Genomic DNA, 18252 nt, shown 5'->3' with positions numbered 1-18252 from the left:
AGTATATGTAGCCCACATATATTTTTGCCCATGACCCTCTGTCTACTGTTTTAGAGCCCAGTTATGAAGTCACTGATCACATTTTTTTCTTCCAAAGACCAGTTTAATCTAATCTAATTCTATGGCGAGACAGAGTAGGAGGGAATTGTTTCACGGTGCTTGTGCTGCCTCTCTATCATGGAGCAGGGATAATTTAAGGAATGATCCTGACCTCACACTGCCTTACAACTAGAGGAAAAACTTCTCTTGATATAGAATGCATCACTGCATCGTGGTTGGGGTTTTTTCCTGATAAGTTTTTCCTCTTCCCTTTGAGATTAGTTTCCTCCTTGTGATATTCTTGATCCAACTGGTTTTCAGATGATGAATATTTACAAGCACAAAATTTAGCAAATGCTTGCCATAGATGATGAGGAGATGTAAAGCAAGGGAGAATCACTATCTTGATGGTCAGGACTATTAGAGCAGGGTATTTGTTGCATCTCACAATTTTATCTAGATTGCATCCAGGTGTCACATTGACTTCTGCGGGACTTGTGGAGAGATGCCCTTCCCAACCCTGGCATCTGTAAAGAAAGACTGAAGCCAATTCAGTAATGCTTCTACTGTTGTGACCTGACCCCCTGTGAACTAGCCAAGTTAAATTACTCAAAACCTGACAGAAACAGGAATAGTAACATAAAACTTAGGACCTGGAACTAAAGGAGATACTGTGGTGTTAAAGATGTGCTTTAGAAACAGGAATTATTAGCCACTGAGGAAATCATTACCCTGTGATTGTTCAGAACAGCTGGTTGGATCCACAACGTAACATGAAAGTGATCCAAGAGGCATCAAATATTAAGAAGTTTTGGTTTCAAAGGGCTTGCTAACTTCTCTAAAAAGCTAATGTGGCAAAGCAGCAGCTGCAGCCTACTACGTAGAAATTAAGAGGTTGCGGCAGGGGGGGCAGGAACAAGCGTGGAGTCTGTAATGTCATTGCATAGAAGACCCAGCAGTTCTGTTTAAGAGAACAACTTACAGGAGAGTACAGCAAGTCCATTAAACTTGTCTTTCACCTAAACATATGGCAGAAGTTCCTACTTGTAATGAAAACAGGGCATGTATGTTTCCTTTCACACCAGTCTATAAACCATCATTGTTAGACATATGGAATATGGTTTGGTTAGTCTCCCAGGAAATAATAGAAAACAGAAAAGTCCTTTTCCCCTGCAACAATCACCTAAATGTTGTAGGAGCAACTGTATGTAGAAGCACATGAGCGCACTTCCAACATTCCTACCTCCATGCACAGTGCAAGCTCTAGCAAAAGGTTTTCCAGACGCAGATCAAGGAGAGCAGTATTGTCTACTGGTTTAAAACTGAGGAAAAGATAATATTAGCGATTAAGAGGGTTGTGGTGAAGCATTCAATTTTTCGGCAAATAAATAAAATTTATTGTGGTATAGGTAGAAGGTGGTTTTGAGTATGGTAGCCATGTCCCCTGAAAAAAATTTGAAAAATATTAATACTTGTAATTTTTTCAGCATTATGATCTCATGTATTTCTTTTAAGTACAAAATACGTATATTAAAAAATATTTTTTTAGTACTTTGTTCTATTAATGGCCCTTTTCCCACACCCTTGCAGCAGGTATATTTCCTTTTTGAGAGTCCTGCATGTATTCAGAGGAAGAACTGCTTCTCATACATCTGGTGAAATGTTCCTGATGTGAGGTAGCACCAATCACTTTGTTCTAGCAGGCACAAATGCTTATGCTAATACCTAGGGATTGATTCTCCTCTTTCCTGAAAAAAAAAAACCAAACAAAAACCACACCTTTGATATAGAAAACTGAGCTTTTCACTCTTAAAATCTTCTGTATATAAAAGAAATTTCTTTTCCATTGAAGAATCCATCAGTACTTGTGTACTAGTATACATTCCTGAATCATTTGTGCTATTAAAGTATAGCACTAACTAATCATCATAATTACCACATAGTGAAATCATCAAAAAAGAAAAAAACCTCACAGACAGTTTGGGGGCCAGTAATGGTTGGCAGAGCATTTAAAATTAGCCAGTTTTTCATTTTGATGGGCCAGGACAGTGGGGTTTTTGGTGGGCTGAGAGTGAGGGGAAGGCTCTACTTTTTTTAACTAAACAAGAGACCACTATGACCTGGTGGTGATGAATCAGTGGCTTCATGTGATTTTAAGCACTAGTTCAAGACCTTAGTTTAAGTCACACAGGGTCCTGACAGTCCAGTGGGCAGGTAGCTCTAGCATACAACACAGAAATTCACGTGCCAGCATAAACTTGTTTTTTAATGAGAGCTTCACTGATAGAATGGCATGTAGCAAAGACGTTTGGTTTTGGGGGTGTCTCCCCTCTCCCTGTTTCTGGCTTGTCTCATTGCCTCCGCCAGCCACCTCCCGTGTCTCCCTGTGCAAATGGCTCTTTCGTACCAGCCTTGCTATGATTTGTCAGGTAGTGCTAATTTTTATGATTAGGATACTTTTTCAAATGCTGTTTGTAATTCAATACACAGCTTTTTAAATGAAGTATGCAAGCATGAAAACGTTTTAAAAATAATAAATTTATTTCCTCTGAAAGTCAGCTGTTGACAGGAGTGATTAATTAAATTTTAAGAATATTCTCTTTCTCCCCTTTAAATTAGAAAACATCTAATAGCAATCATTTCACTCCCAAAAGCTATACAAGGATTGACAACTTAAGGGAGGTCTGGAGAAGTTCTGTCACTTTCTGTACAGAGAGAAATTCAGGTGACATTCATCTACTGGCATGTTGGTGCAATGATACATGCCTTCAAAAGCTTTGTGTGAGGCTTTTGTGTTATCTGCAAACCATTTAATGGAACTGTTAGATAAGAGAGAAACAAGGATGTGGCCAAAGTAATCTCTCTCTAAACTTACTGTATTATTTAATATCTACTATTAATTACTGCTAATTAAAAAATCCAGCCTCCCCAGCCTATCAATTCCCATATTTACAATCACCCTTTTTACTATCTCTGTTCAGGTGCAACTTTCTGTACTTCTCTCTGGGGCCAGCTTCACTTGTGCCGTATCTGAATCAAAACCCTGTCACCATTTTTAAGATAAGTGGTTGAGAAAAATACATGGCTTGAAAATAAAACTGGTTTTCCTTCCCCTCTTTTTGGGGGCGGGGGGAGAAACTTAAAAAGAGCTGGACATTTACGTTTCCAATTTGCAGCCTACTTTGCTCTTTGTAGCCTGGCACATGTGCAGTAGAATATTTATTAAGTTATGAATTACCCTATTATCCCAGGTGCCCTGCAAAAGCAAATGCAATCACCTCCCTGCTCTGCTGAACACTCAGGCTATTGAACTTCAGGCTGGGTAGAGAGCGAAATTCAGCCTCGTGCTTGGAGAAGTCCTGGGGCAGATGGTGCCTCTACTATCAAATTGTCCCATGGCATCCTTAGCTGATGGCAGACTGGGACAGATGCCAGTAGACTTTTTTTTTGTTCCATTTTCCTTCTTTAACTGGTTTTAAGGCTTTTCATTTGACAGGCAGACAAATATTTGGCAGCTGGGTTAACTGAAGCATAGAAAGAGGCTCTTTGAGCACTGCATTAAGGTATTTGCAGCAGATAAATGGCTAAAATAAAGTATAAGTAAAATGTTCAAAGTAGAGTTAATTTAAAAAATAACTATTCATTTCGTACCCCTATTTTCACCTTTGTTCTAGCGGATGAATTTCTAAACACGCATGCTAATGGTGCAAAAATTAATACACAAGTCAAATACTAAGCATCCACTTAAGTCCCATTGAATTTTAAATTATTTTTGGTATATCCTGTAAAACATTTTTTTTTTTTTTGTTTTCTTTGCTGCAGAGAATGAAGCTAGATGCCTATGTTTAGATTATATTAAAAGATATGAAAGTAAAAATAGGGAGTTTGGACTGTGTGATTGCTGAAATTGTTTGCATTTGAGTTTTGTGGTAAATTATATGAAATGCAGTCTACCTCATATAGGTCCGGAATTTCTGAAACAATTCTGTCTTACCACAGAATACAGAAGAAACCCAAACATCTTCATGCTTCCCATCCTACCTTCTGTATTAAGGATGTGCCCACCTCCAAATTATATAGTAATTTTATCATCTGAAGATAGTGTCTTTATTTCTGGGTTAAGATAAAGCATGACATCAGGAAAAAAAAAAAAAAAAAAAAGAATATGAAGCAAGCAAGCACGGAAGCAGCCTCCAAGGAAAGGGAAGCAAACAAGAGAACAAGCCAGGAGCAGAGTTACGGAGGCTCCTTGTTGATGGGGAGCCTGAAGCTATGTGAAAGAGAAACAAATAACTGTTCCCTGCTTCATCAATAAATATGTTTAACTGCCATGCTTCCACCCACCCCACCCCCAAATAAAAAGAATAGCATCAGAATTGTAGCTTATGCTTACTTTAAAAAAAAAATAAACAACCACGACAACAAAAAAACCTGATTATGAAATGTTTATTGATATTTCTATTTGGGAACCAAAGACACGAAACCTTCAGTAATAGCTACAGCAAGTGAAGAGTAACACAGAATGATAAAATTACACTTCCATGCTTTCTCTTTTCCTTTTCTCATTCTTCCTAGAAACTGTTTATTACAATTGCATACTTCCCATGTTTCTAGTAATATTTTCTTGCCTTTCTTATAACCACTTAACTGCTAAAGTGATTGTTGGACTTCACAGAACTCAAGAAAGCATGTGTAAGTTGCTTTTCATCATGAAAAAATCAAATTTTGATCTAAAACCATTTCAGCACTAACTAGTATTGGCTCTTATTTGGGGATTCGGTTTGAATTAGATACAACTAGATAAAACTATATAAAATCTCTTAAGTGCATCCTATCAAGTTTTACACATGTGCCCAAATGAGGGGACACATGGGGAGGGTGGTGGATGCCGTTATTAAAAAAAGAAAAAAAGACTAGAATTAGAACTTTTAATTCATGCTTTCCCTTAGTAGACAATGCTACCTGTATAACCAACAAAGCACAAAATATAACACACTAATATGGTTAATGTGTCCAGAGCTACTGCTGTTGATGACTAGACATGAGAATGCAAGCATTTTACAGTATCTTCTGTATATATGCTTTCTGAAATTAGTAAAAGCAGCCAGATTCAGTAGTTAGGTACTGGGAGATTGATGAGAACTAGCTGAAGTTTCCATGCAGGCTGTGGTTCCCCCAGACTGCTATGAGGCAGGAGCTAACCCACCCATTTTTGAATAGTTAGCTCTCAGTGCTGCAGAGCTGGAAGTTTGAAAGGCAGCTTGTGCTACTCACGAACAGAGAGCATAAAACAAAACACAAAAAAACCCCAGCTCACCTTGAGAAAAAGGCCACTGTGACATGGCATCCCTGAGTCCCAGAAATGGCACTTAAGTTGCTGATATAAAAAACCCCAAAACTAAATACAAGAATAGTTTAGTTTCCAAGGAAAATAACTATATCAAGCTGTGGAACTTGGTTAATGGTAAGGCACGAGAGATCTGACATTTACCAGTTGGGACAAATGAGGCTTTGTTCATTCCAAAGAGCACAGTCAAGATGCATGGTCACTCTTATTTGAGGAGGTCCACCCTGTTCTTAGCATCAGATAACTTGTGCCCTGAATAGAGCACACCTGGGTGGCAGAGGGCTGGAGGGCACAGCCCACAGACACACTGCAATACCACTGTGCTCAGACTTACACCAATGCCGCACCATCTGAATCTGTGCAATACTGGATCCCCTGCTTCCGAATTTGCTGGACCCTACAGAGCCGACCAGGACATGAATGCTAGTTCAGCCTTTCAAACTCATTATGCTTTTATATATATCCTGCCAAGACATTTAGACCACAGAAAGAAAAAATGATGTCCTTTTTTTTATTTGGTTGGCTGGATAATTGGGGCAGCCATACAAAGGATCCTCAGCACTGGCTTCACAAGTGTTTTGTGCTCAGAAAGCATAGCAGGATGTTGATAAACTACAATTACCTGGCTGTAGCACTTTCTCCAGGCCTTCAATAAATCTTCTGTTTAGGCTGATCAAGCTGCTGGTGATCAGTTCCAGGAATGAAGAGAATAAATAAACTAGGTACAAGTAGCCTTTAAGGTTTATCCTGACTTATAACCATGACTTGCTAACATCTGGAACTGTGCTGCATACATACGTATGGGGAAGGAGAGATAAAGAACAAAATCAGCTTCTAGAAAGACTTAGGGAAAACTTTGGATAAACAAAATCCCGTAAAAGTGGTAACATAATTGTCTGCAACTGCTCTGCTATCATCACGTGCCTTCTGCTAACATCTTGTATGGAGGTATGCAAGTGTGACAAAGTTAAAGAGCAATGGGCAGCCACGCTAATGAGCTTTTATGCCAGCTTCAGAAGCAGGAAGGCAACTTTTAAAAACCTGAAGCCGTGTCCAGATGAAGAAAATGGAAAGGATGAAACTCTGGTGGATTAGATATAAAAATAATGGAAAAAATAAAACTTCAAGGAACTAACATAAACCCTGTAATTTATAATTTTCAGAATACCAAGAACAAGAAATCTGTCAAGCATCTCTAGTAGATCTACTGATGGCAGGTTTTTAAAAGAAAAAAACAAAACAAAAACCTCAAACCCAAATAATTGAAACCTGATCCCCTCCAAGACAACAAAGCCATTGCAAAGAATCAAAGTGTATTCCTTGCATGTGTGCTGTCACTGGAAGAAACACAGAATAGGCTCATGCTAGAAACATTTTTGTAGGAAAACTCAGGAACTGTCTGAAATTCAAGCATCTATAAATGTTACTATAATTGCACAACTTTTGTGGTTGGAAGGGACCTCTGGAGACTGTCTAGTCCAACCCTCTGTTTAGAGCAGGCTCCACTAGAGCAGCTTGCTCAGTACCATGTCCAGTTGGGTTCTGAATATCCCCAAGGGTGAAGACTTCTCAACCTCTCCGGGCAACCTGTGCCAGCGTTTGACCATCCTCACAGTAAAAATGTTTTCTCTTGCATTTAAAAGGAGTTTCCTGTCCTTCAATTTGTGTCCATTGCATCTTGTCCTGTCATTGGGCACCACTGAGAAGAGACTGGCTCCATCTTTACTGCCTCCCTGTACTGTATTTATACAATCTGATAAGACCCCCCTGAGCCTTCTCTTTCTAGGCTGAACAGTCCCACCTCTCAGCCTCTCCTCTCATGCAGAGGTTCCAATCTCCTAATCAGCTTTAATGGCCCTTCGCTGTACTCCTGGTCCAGTATGTTCATGACTTTCTTGTTCCGGCAGAGTCCTGAGCTGGCCACAGCGCTCCAGATGCGTCTCACTAGGGCTGAGTGAGAAAAGGGGAATAATCTCTTCTGGCAATGCTCTAGAAGAGTTGGCAACACCCTTTCCAGCTCACCCACAGATGCTGTTGGCTGCCTTTGCCGCAAGGGCGCATTGCTGGCTCATGTTCAACTTGGTGTCTGACAGCAGCTTCAGCTCCTTTCCTGCCAAGCTGCTTTCCAGCAGCTCGGCCCCCAGACTGTACTGGTGCATGGGGTTATCCTCCACCAGGGGCCGGACTTTGCAGTTACCTGCATTGATTCTCATCGGCAGATTTCTCCAGCTTGGTAAAGTCCCTCTGAATACCAGCACAACCATCTGAGGTATTGACCAACCACTCCATCCAATTCTGTATTATCTGCAAACTTGCTGAGGGTGCTGTCACATAACCCAGGCCATTAATGGCGATGTTAACTTGTACTGGACCCAGTATCAACCTCTGGGGTACACCACCAGTGACTGGTCTCACCCTTCGAGCCCAGCAGCTCAGCCAGTTTTCAGTTTTCACTATCTAGCCTGTACTTCATCAGTTTCTCCATAAGGATGTAATGGGAAACAGTATCAAAAGCCTCACTAAGGTCAGGATAAGCAACAGCTGCTTCTCTGCCCTCATCCAGCAGCCAGTAATCTCATCACAGCAGGCTACCAGGTTGGTCAAGCATGATTTCCTCTTCATAAATCCATACTGGCTACTCTCAATCACCTTTTTATCCTTCATAAGTTTGGCAGTGGTTTCCAGAATTATTCCATCACTTTCCCAGGGATTTAGGTGAGGTTGACTGGCTTGTAGTTTTCCAGATCCTCCTTTTTAGCCATCTTGCAGACAGAAGTTAGATTTGCTTTCTTCCAGTCCTCAGCAATCTCTCCTGACCACCATGACCTTCCAAAGATAATCAAGAGTGGCCTCACAGTGACATCAGTGAGCTCTGTCAGCATTTGTAAGTGCATCCCATCAGGTCTCATGAACTTGTGTGTCTTGTTTGTTTGAATGTTCCCTAACCTGATCCTTCTCTACCAATGGTAAGTCTTCCTTGCTCTAAACTCCCCACTGGTCTCTCATCTTTTGTGTCTTTATTTCTGTTTGAGTGTCATCAATGTTTAGGATTATGTTTATCCTTGGAGGCATCCCACCATCTTTGCTTGATTTCCTGCTCATTGGGATGGACCAATCTTTAGCCTGGAGAAGGCAATCCTTGAAAATCAACCAGATGTCCTGGACCTCTCTTCTCTTCAGGACCATATCCCATGGAAGTCTTTAAGAAATAACTTTCCTAGTTACATGATTGACCACTATACAAGATACATTAGCAGATAGTATATTAAAGGAATTAACAGACACATAGATATGATTTGTTCAGAAGGAGCCAATATTTCTTTGGTTGGAAGTTGTGCTTCACAATTGTGTTGAATTGTATTGGAATTCTTTAGGATCGCCAACAGCACGCAGATAAGGAGCTAGTTGATATGTTCCCTTTGGGTTTCCAAAAGTATTTTAAAAAAATTTGCAGTGAAGGATTTTTCAAGGTGCCAAGCAGCCATGTTTAAGAGAGAAAGTCCTGGGCTGGATAAGTCAAAAGATAGGAGCAGAGGGTAAAAGCAAAGTGTCAGTTCTCTGAACTAGAGAAAGTGCCCACTGGTGTTTCACAGGGTCCTGCTGCTCAGCATATCCAGAAATGAAGTGCAAGAGGGTGAGCCATAATGTAAACAAATTTGATGATGGCGGAATTATTTAGGACATTGAGTGCAAGGGCCAGCTACAAACTGGCAGAAGGAAACTCAAGGTAGATTGATGTAAAGTGAGGCAAACAGGCAAAACAATCCTCATTGCACAGAACCATGGATTCTGAACTATCAGGCCTGAGATGTTTCTTGATTAGTATTAACTCAAAGCTCATTAGCAATCAAAAAGCAGCAAATCAAATCTTAGAAGTTGCTAAAAAAATAGAGAACATCATTATGACAGCAGATTGTCATGTGCCTACATCTTGAGTGCTGTACAGAGTTCTTACTTCCTCTCAAAAGAGAATCCAGTAAAATTGACATAGACATCTGCAGAGCTGCTTATGCTTCAAGAGTAGGTCTTGGCCATCCACTATTCTTCTGTCAAGTATAACAGAATTTGAAGGGTGCTTGATTTTTCAGAGACTCAAGTAGCACTTACTGATGCTAAAGTATCATTAAGCACAAAATATCAAGTTTCTAGCAGTTTAAGCAACAAGCTACCTAGATTGGCAAAATAAATACAACACAAGCATCTATCAACTACTAAAAAAAAACTTTAATTCAATTTTTTATTATATTCTTCTGAAGACTGGAGAAACATTTTTATGTAAGGCTTGACATTAAGGTGAGGCATGCCAATGGCTTTATCTGACATTTTATTGTACATGTCCTCAGCTAATCATTTTAAAAGGTAACTGGCTTATTATGATAGCTTTTATAAGATATTTATGATTTATTAAAAAAGCTATGCAACACAAAAATCATATGTTCTGGTTCTATAGCACAATTATTTTGACAGAGAAAACACAGGAAATCTATTCCAGAATTTACCTTAAGTTTTTTGATTCCAGCTGGCATTTTACAGTTCCACTTAAAGGGGACAGAAGAACAAGAAATAGTTAAGCTTAGATATGTTTTATAAACCATTACTTTCAATGACCAACCCAAATACCATAAAGACCTACAGAATCATCTCAAATTCACATAGTTGCTCATTTCCAGGATTTCACGGGGCTAAGAACAGATGTGTGTCAGAAATCAGGAAACTGGCTCAATTCCTTTGGGATTTTTTTCCAGAATGGAAGCAGGGGGAGGAAGGGAAAAGAAAAACAATTTTACTGAAACATCACTTTTTCTCCTGTCTTAAAAAGAAGCCGAGCCTTTGGGCAGAATGGCAATATCGGCCACAGCAGTCAGATCTTTGTAGCTCCAGATAAGGGCTGAGATCGACAGATCTATAATTATCAGTTCTGATAAATCAGGAATCAGAGCTCTTTGTCTTCAGCATTGCCTACAGCACTTCCTTTCCCAGACACGTTACAACCAGATTAGGAAAGATAGTAGATAAGACATAAGCAGCACAGAGGATAGTTCAATAGTGTATGCTTTGAGCACCTGCAGAGTATCATTATTACAGCTTTAAGCAAACTTCCTTTTCAGTACTTCCAGTATCTTGTCTAATACTGACCCATGCATTATGAAGGGTGAGTAATCCCCCCCCTTGCCCTGAATTATGAGGGTTTTGTATCTATGCATCTCCCTCCATGGTTTCCTGATTATTTTTTTAAACTCCCCTTGTACCTCCAAAACCTGGGAACTTTCTATTCCACACAAGATGCTCTTGTAATACTTCAGATACTAAAGTTTACAACTTGCTAGTTGGTATATTGTAACTAACACACCTGGTAGCATGAAGGTCTTATGAAAGCACAGGTTATTAATGCATCTTCTTACTCTTAATAGCCTTAGACTGACAAAAAGGTTCCTTATTTCAGTGGGGAGATTGGGTACTTCACATTTTCCATTTCAGAAACAGCACATATACTTAGTTTCAAGTACATCTAAGAACAAGAAAAACCCCCACTGACACTCATTTTTCTACATTCATTGATTTGTGATGCACACTCATTCCTTGGTAAATGAAGAGGAAAAGCTCAAATGCACACAAACCTAGCTAGCGTAAAGAAATACTCATATCTGACATGTTGGAAATACCAAAAGGTATTATGTACCAAGAGCCTTCCAAAACCAGCCCTTTTTTGTATTTGACTTATTTGAAAACAACTATTTTTCTGCACTTCACATTCCTCAGTTTCTCCCTGAGCGAGGCAGCACACAACAGATCAACCAGAAAAAGTCATATTTGCCAATGTCTTGATTCTCACCTCTATCCCCTCCCACAGGAAAACCCCACAGTTTTGTTAAATCTCTTCATTTATCATCTTCTTATAACAAAGCAGCTTTTTTTTTTTTTTTTAAGTATAAAAACCAGCAACAAAGCCTTTAAATCACACAGGGGCTAAATTCATTATGTTGGGAGGAAAGGCGGAGGGAAAGAAGAGTCGACAGTAAAAGAATCAGTAAGAGTCCTGATTTTTTCCTAAAGCCAGCCCTTGAGGGCCCTGAGGCTGGGCAGCAGCTGGGCCGCGCTCAGGCGCTCCTCTGCGTTAGCCTTCCAGCAGCAGCTGATAATGCTCTGCAGTCTCTGGCCCACCGGCGACTCGTGGAAAACAGCAGCAGCCAGCGAAGGGCGTAAGTTATAGGCTACCACAGCGTAGAGCACGTACTGCCGCTCACCCAGGTAGGGCTGCTCTCGCATGATGATTTGCCAGAGGGTGATAGCAAAGGAGTAGATGTCTGCTTTGGCAGTGACCCTCTCACCCTTGAGGAGCTCAGGGGCACGGTGTGTGTACGTGCCCCCTTGCTGGCAAACGTGGGGGCTCTGGGACAAGCCCTCCTCCAGTTTCTGGGAGCACCCAAAGTCTCCAATCTTGCACACCCCCTGCTCAGTGATGAAGATGTTTGCAGGCTTCAGGTCCAAGTGCACAATACCCTGTGAGTGAAGAAAGGCTAAGCCGGTCATGATGTCACAAGAATAGCACACAGTCTCTTCCGTGCTCAGGGCCTTCCTTCCGCATCCTCCTTCATCATCCTCACCCTGCCTCCACACATCCCCAGTGCCGTAAATCACATGGTGCAGGGTGATGTTGCCTACGTACTCCATAATGATGGTGCCCAGGCTGTTCTGGCTGGCCGGGGCACACGTGCTGGCAGCCACCACACGTACCACATTATCGTGCTGTAGCCGGGCTACGTTCAGCTCAGCCCAGAAACTCTGTCGTGACGCCAGCCGGTTTTTGCTGCTCTTCTTCACCTGCTTCACAGCCACAGTTGCACCATGGTAGGTGGCTTTGTAGACAGCACCGAAGCCCCCAGAGCCTAGGGGCTGCAGGAGGCAGAGCTGATCCCAGTTAATGGAGCACCAGGCCAGGCGTGGAGGCAAGCGGCGAGTCCTGACTGAAGGAGTTCCGCCCAAAAAGTTTTTGCTGTCTTTGCCAGGGATAACTAAGGGGCTGCTGCAGGGTCGCAAATCTGCAGATGGGGAAAACTCCAAAGGAAGAAAACAATTAAGAGGAATGGGTGATGGCATAATAAGATGGAGAAAACAACAGGCAGTTACTAAGGCAGAACACTGGAAAGTTTCCCTGACAGAAAGGACTCTACACTGGCTTCCAAAACTTTTTATCCTGTCTTTACCATTCTCCCTCCTGCCCCCAAATGAACTGCATCTGTCACAACTAGCTGAACTCAATCAGGTTCACCTGGAAACATTCTGCTCCAACCCTGAAGTAAATCTCTAGACCAAGGCAAATGGATTTAAAACTAAAAAGATGTTAACTCATATGTATTTCATATAATTTCTAATCTCAAGAGAAAAGAAAGTTGTTCTGCCCATTGAATGCCTCTACCAAAATGCCCCGGGAGTAAATAAAGCAGTGATTGGTGAATGCATTCCACCATGGCTCCAGGCAGGAGTGATCATCATCAGATGCATTAAACAGCTCAAAGTCATTGTCAGAGGAAGCAGCTGAAATGGCCAGTGCTAGCATTTGATGAGGCAATGGCAGGCCTAACTAAATCTAAGTGTTTGTAGAAACCTGCCGCTTCAACGTGAAATTGGTTTGGCTGCTCAACTCTGCCCATACAGGACAACCTTAATAGCAGTGTAAAGACAAAGGATTGCTCTGTATCGTCCATTGGATATAGTAACTAGAATTGTACATAAATATTTGGGCATCTTCCCATCACACCCCACACAGTTACTACAGGTGTGTATTTTATTTCCAGATCCTCCTTAGTAAACTTCTTGCTAAATTTACAGAGCTGTTCTGGCAGAAGGCAAACATGGATCATTTTGCCTTGCTGATCCCAGTGTTTTTTTCAGAGGGGCATTTGCTGTTTTGACCCTGCTTTCATGTATTCCCCATGCTCATGGTAACTGCTGCAGTGTTTGGTACCTGCTGCACTGCCCTTCCATCAGAGTGCTCTCATGGGACCTAAACAGCTGAGTGCTTTTGAGTATTCCAGTAAGTATCTTTCTGTACATGTTGACAAATACCTTGGAAAGCTTGGTCCCCATTTCCCACCTCCTCGCCCTTCAGAACGTTCCTCTGGATGTCAGATCCTGCCATGGGACCTCAAAGATTGGCGGTGCCCGTGTCTCCAGAGTGTACCTCTGGGCAGCACTGGTACCGCAGGTAGTTCCTGCAGAGTTTTCCTGGTGTTTTCTGTTCTTTTTGCGTTGCTTCTCTGGATGAGTGAGATGCAGCACAGATGCGCTGATGGAGGTTTCAGGGGTGCTCAGAACATGTGCAAGCAGAACTAGAGTGTTCTCCACCTTGAGATGGGTTTGGTTGTTCACCTCAACAGACAAACCTAATGTCCCAAAGACACCTTCTGGCCCTCCTTGAAGTCTGGATCAGCTCAGTCAGAGGGTTTCAAAGGCATCACTCCGTAACAAATCAGTGAGGGAGATCTTCCCCGTACTGAGACTTAGGACTACCAGGAGAAATTTGTCATCCGAATTCACAGGGAAACAAACTTGGACCAATGATGAATGAGAATGAAGAATTTGGGTTACCACCTGCCAGTGTGAAACAGATAGGCTGGGGAAGAACTAGATAAATGGGTGCTAATATGCACTTTGGGAGTGCAAAGTGAGAGTGCAAAAAGTTAGGGATGCCAGAGGGTCTCCCAATGGCCCTGGGGGGGGACAGTCCCTGCAGCTGGGGTACTGACAGCACAAGGCTCCTCTTTCCTTGCCCCTCCTGGAAGCGACTCCACCAATACAAGAGGCTCCTGGACTCCTCTGGTGCCATCACACCCCACGAGCTCTGTGTTGTAAAGCAGAAGCCAGCCAGGTCGTACCCTGCTGCCGCCCCCTTCTAGGGGCAGCTGTCTGGCCAGAGGCATGGCTCAACGTGACTTATGGAGGGGTGCTTTGGGGTGGGGGGGAAGACTAAAGGAGTGTTAGTGTCACTTAAAATATTCAGTGAGGTAAGCCATGGAGACAACAGGTATCTTATAGAATCATAGAATCACAGAATGGTTTGGGTTGGAAGGGACCTCGAAGATCATCTAGTTCCAACCCCCCTGCTACGGGCAGGGACACCCTCCACTAGACCACGTTGCCCAAAGCCCCATCCAACCTGGCCTTGAACACTTCCAGGGATGGGGCATCTACAGTCTCTCTGGGCAACCTGTTCCAGTGCCTCACTACTCTAACAGTAAAGAATTTCTTCCTAATATTTAATCTAAATCGACCCTCCTTCAGCTTGAACCCATTACCCCTTGTCCTGTCACTACACTCCCTGATAAACAGTCCCTCTCCAACTTTCCTGTAGGCCCCTTCAGGTACTGGAAGGCTGCTATAAGGTCTCCCTGGAGCCTTCTCTTCTCCAGGCTGAACAATCCCGACTCTCTCAGCCTGTCCTCATAGGAGAGGTGCTCCATTTTACACTCCTTTTCGGACCAGAACTGTGATTTTATGCTTGCATGCAAAAGTTTTCACTTCCGATCTTTGCAGAGAATGTTTTCTAGGCAGGTGAGCTGTGATGGAGATGAAAAGCTGCGGTAAGCAGATGAAGCTATGCTGAAGAGAAAAAGGATTTTTTTGAGTGCTATTAGGGCTCTTGCATGGACTTCTGTGCCATATAGTGTATAAAAGCAGCAGAGAGACACCTCTGCTATGAATTCTCCAAGAACTTCAGCCTTCTCATGGGAGAAATGCACTTGTTACAACCTGTTTTCACCAGGTTAAGGTGGCAAAGAAGGTTCAAAGGGAAAGTTGGTTGAGGGAGAGGAGTAGAAGGATGTGTGGATGAAGGGCCTGAGAGGGGACCTGTTAAGCTGATAACTGTAGGAGCATATCTGGAGACTGAGAATGCTACAGAACACAGCAGTAAAATCTATGTTCATAAAACAGAGGGTTAAGATTAGGGCTGCTCCCAAATTTCTTTGATTGAAGTCTCATTTGGAAGGATATAGTAGACCTTCCATACTATTTTTTTCAAACTCTGTGTCCTCCCCACTCCTTCTAGTTGTCCCTTTTTTCGTAATTTTTCTGTTACTCTTTTCTGCTAGAAACCTTTCTGGTTTGCCCCTGGCATAGCAGGCATGTTGTAGTGTTTTTAGGGAATACACTGAATTTTGAACAGGAAGAGGAGCGTATTTTGGGTTCTAAACAGCCTTAACGTAACTTACTGTCCTGTCCGGAGCTGCTTGCTGAGGACCAGAGCAGGGGGACATCCAGTGTCTTTCAATGTGAATGCAATTAAAGCAGATTTAAAAGCAAGTAGGCTTTTATTCTTCATAAACATTATTTTCCAGTTATCCATTGATGATGGTCCAGCGACTCCCCACGAGTCACAACTGCTGTAGGACGTTCTTGCCACACTTCACGGCCCTGTTTAGCTCCAGCATTACCTCAGGCTGGAGGAGGGGGGCACAGCGTGGCCCGGGGAGCCATTTTCAGAGGGGAGCAGGGCTGCTGGGGACAAGCTGCCCCTTCCCCAGGGGAATCCACAGGATCGCACCGAGCACCCACAGAAGCCTCCAACCACACTGTTCCCATTTCCCTGCTGTTTCCACGAGGAAAAAGGAAGCTGTGTGAACCAGAAGTCATCATCAGAGAACGCCACAGGAACTTTTGCAAGTGTCAAGAGGGAAACATACAGTCTGCATCCTGAGGGCTGCAATATGTCACAGCTCCACAATATGTCACAGCTACCATAACCTGCGGCAGCGAAAGTTTTGTTCCAAGCTTGTGTGTCGTATTTCTGCAAGTAAAGCATGCCTGTGCATCCGATGCTGCAACAGCTGCCTAACCTAATCTGTGCTTCCAGCTGAGAGGGAATACAGAATCAGTCTCGCTCGGTTCACTTGTATATCAGGAATACAGAAACTCCTTGTCTGCCATTACTGTTAGTTACTGCTGCTGCTCCTTGAGTTGCTGGACAGAAGTCAGTCCCGATGCTGAGGGCCTTAAAAGACTGATAGGGATGTAACCCCCCACAACAGAGAACATCTACCAAGCACCAGAATTTCATCTTGATCAAGGTGCATCATCGTTGTGGTTCTTAACAGCCAAAGTTTTGTCTAAAACAGGACAGAACTGGGGATTGGAACTGATTTCAGAGAGTTTAAAAGTGTATAGTTGGATTCTTCCCCACAACCATTACTTTTATTTCTTTGTACGTTTGGTTGGCGTACCATGTAACAAACCCTTGAAGGCTTGGCTGTCCAGTGGCTTATAAGAACTGCTTTACAATATAGAGATAGCATTGTGTTTCTACTAAGTTACTTTATAAATCTCGCTAATGGAGTCAAATTTATCTTCTAAGTATTTAAATTACAGTCCTCCTCTCCAAACAACACAGGTCCTTAGCCTGTGCCTTAGTGATTTCTGAGAGGTTTTCTTCCCAGTTTCAAATCAAAGTTTTCTTTTTTCTCCAGTTACTGTCAGTCCCTGTGATCTCAGTTTAGGATTTGATTATGAACCTACACTCTTCCTTAGGCATACAGTGTTTCATGGTCCAGATGTTGCTTCCAGTCACACCTCATAGACCTCAAATGATATTTTTGATATGACTGAAAAGCAGTCCTGATACAATCAATTGCACAAGTGTAAGCAATACCATTATTTGAAGCCAGTCCATACACAGGCTTGCTCTGAAGACAGGCCACTGAGTAACCGGCGTTTTTCTTACTACAAGCACAAGCCAGAAAATAATCCAGTTCATGTTTCAGAGTTTGGTTGTTTTGGTGAGACAATGACACCTTGGAATAGCAAATACAAGCAAGTTTTCATTAAAGCAGTCAGAGGTAAACACAAATGCAAAGAACAAATACATATGCAAGAATATGATGCTATTTTACTGCTGAGAGACGTAATAATAATAATAAAAAACCAAAACCCCAACATCTAGAAAGGTTAAACCTTAGTTTATAAATAATGAGATAAAGTTTCAAACACACATCGCCAAACAGCTGCTTGATGGTTTTTCCCTTCCCAGTAAGGTCACTCCACGTGTTCAAGCGCCCGAAGCGAAGGCGCTCTGTACCTGCGCGCACTGAGGGTTTAAGCGGAGGCAGTGGCATGGCAGGCGAGGTTTCACAGCTAATTTACTGGGGCCTCAGTGACCACCACAGACCGGGATGGACCAGGGACAACAATCTGGGACCTGCTGCTGTAGATTAATGGCACCTTACACAGTAATTTCAGCCAAATTGTCCAAGGTAGTTTTGCAGTCTTGCCCCTGGAGCAAAGCTGACTTTGCTGGGTCACAGGGAGATGACAAGAAGTAATGGTGGAATTTGAGACTTGTAGCTTAAGGACTAGAAAACGGCTTCAATGCTTAATGAGAAAAATCAATCGCCTCCAGCAAAAGGCCTGGGGGTAACATTATTCTATTCTACCGCTCGGGGACAGCTGCTTTCCCAGGTATGTAGATTTAATGCCGATGCCTGGGACTGAAGCATACAAGGGTCGGTCTGTCCCAGCAGCTCGCGCAATCCCATTAGCTCAGATCATGCCCAGCGCCGGGACCCTGTGTTACACTGCCACAGCAAACGTGGTGGCTCCCTGCAAACACCCCATCTCCAGAGAGCTGCCAGGACGGGAAGGGGCAGGAGGATCAGCTAAGTTTGGTGGCTCTGAAGTGATGGCCTGGGCACTCTAGTGGGCTATAGCAAATTATCAGAGGTTGCTCTAAGTTACAGGGGTTTAAACCTGACTGATTAAAATGGGTCATACAGTTCAAGTACATTGTTACAAGGTTTGCATTGGTGAATAAGCAGAAGCTGCTTGCAAAAAACACTGTTGAAGAAAAGTATGCCTAAGCTGAACACAGTCCATAA

General features: G+C 42.6%; 1 protein-coding gene across 1 annotated transcript; it reads right to left on the bottom strand.

Annotated features, from left to right (window-relative positions):
• Nucleotides 1-11325: 11325 nt before the first annotated feature.
• MOS (MOS proto-oncogene, serine/threonine kinase) lies at nucleotides 11326-12576 on the bottom strand. Its single transcript, XM_010306869.2, has one exon. The coding sequence runs from the start codon at nucleotides 12482-12484 to the stop codon at nucleotides 11435-11437; it is 1050 nt and encodes a 349-aa protein (XP_010305171.1). The 5' UTR covers nucleotides 12485-12576; the 3' UTR covers nucleotides 11326-11434.
• Nucleotides 12577-18252: the final 5676 nt, after the last annotated feature.

Source organism: Balearica regulorum, chromosome 2 (genome assembly GCF_011004875.1).
Source record: "Balearica regulorum gibbericeps isolate bBalReg1 chromosome 2, bBalReg1.pri, whole genome shotgun sequence".
Taxonomy (NCBI): Eukaryota; Metazoa; Chordata; class Aves; order Gruiformes; family Gruidae; genus Balearica; species Balearica regulorum.
The sequence above is the reverse complement of the archived record's forward strand: the minus strand, read 5'-3'. Positions and strand labels throughout refer to the sequence as shown.

Coding starts and splice junctions, on each gene's coding strand:
- MOS (XM_010306869.2), bottom strand. CDS start 12,484: ATGCCATCACCCATTCCTCTTAATTGTTTTCTTCCTTTGGAGTTTTCC.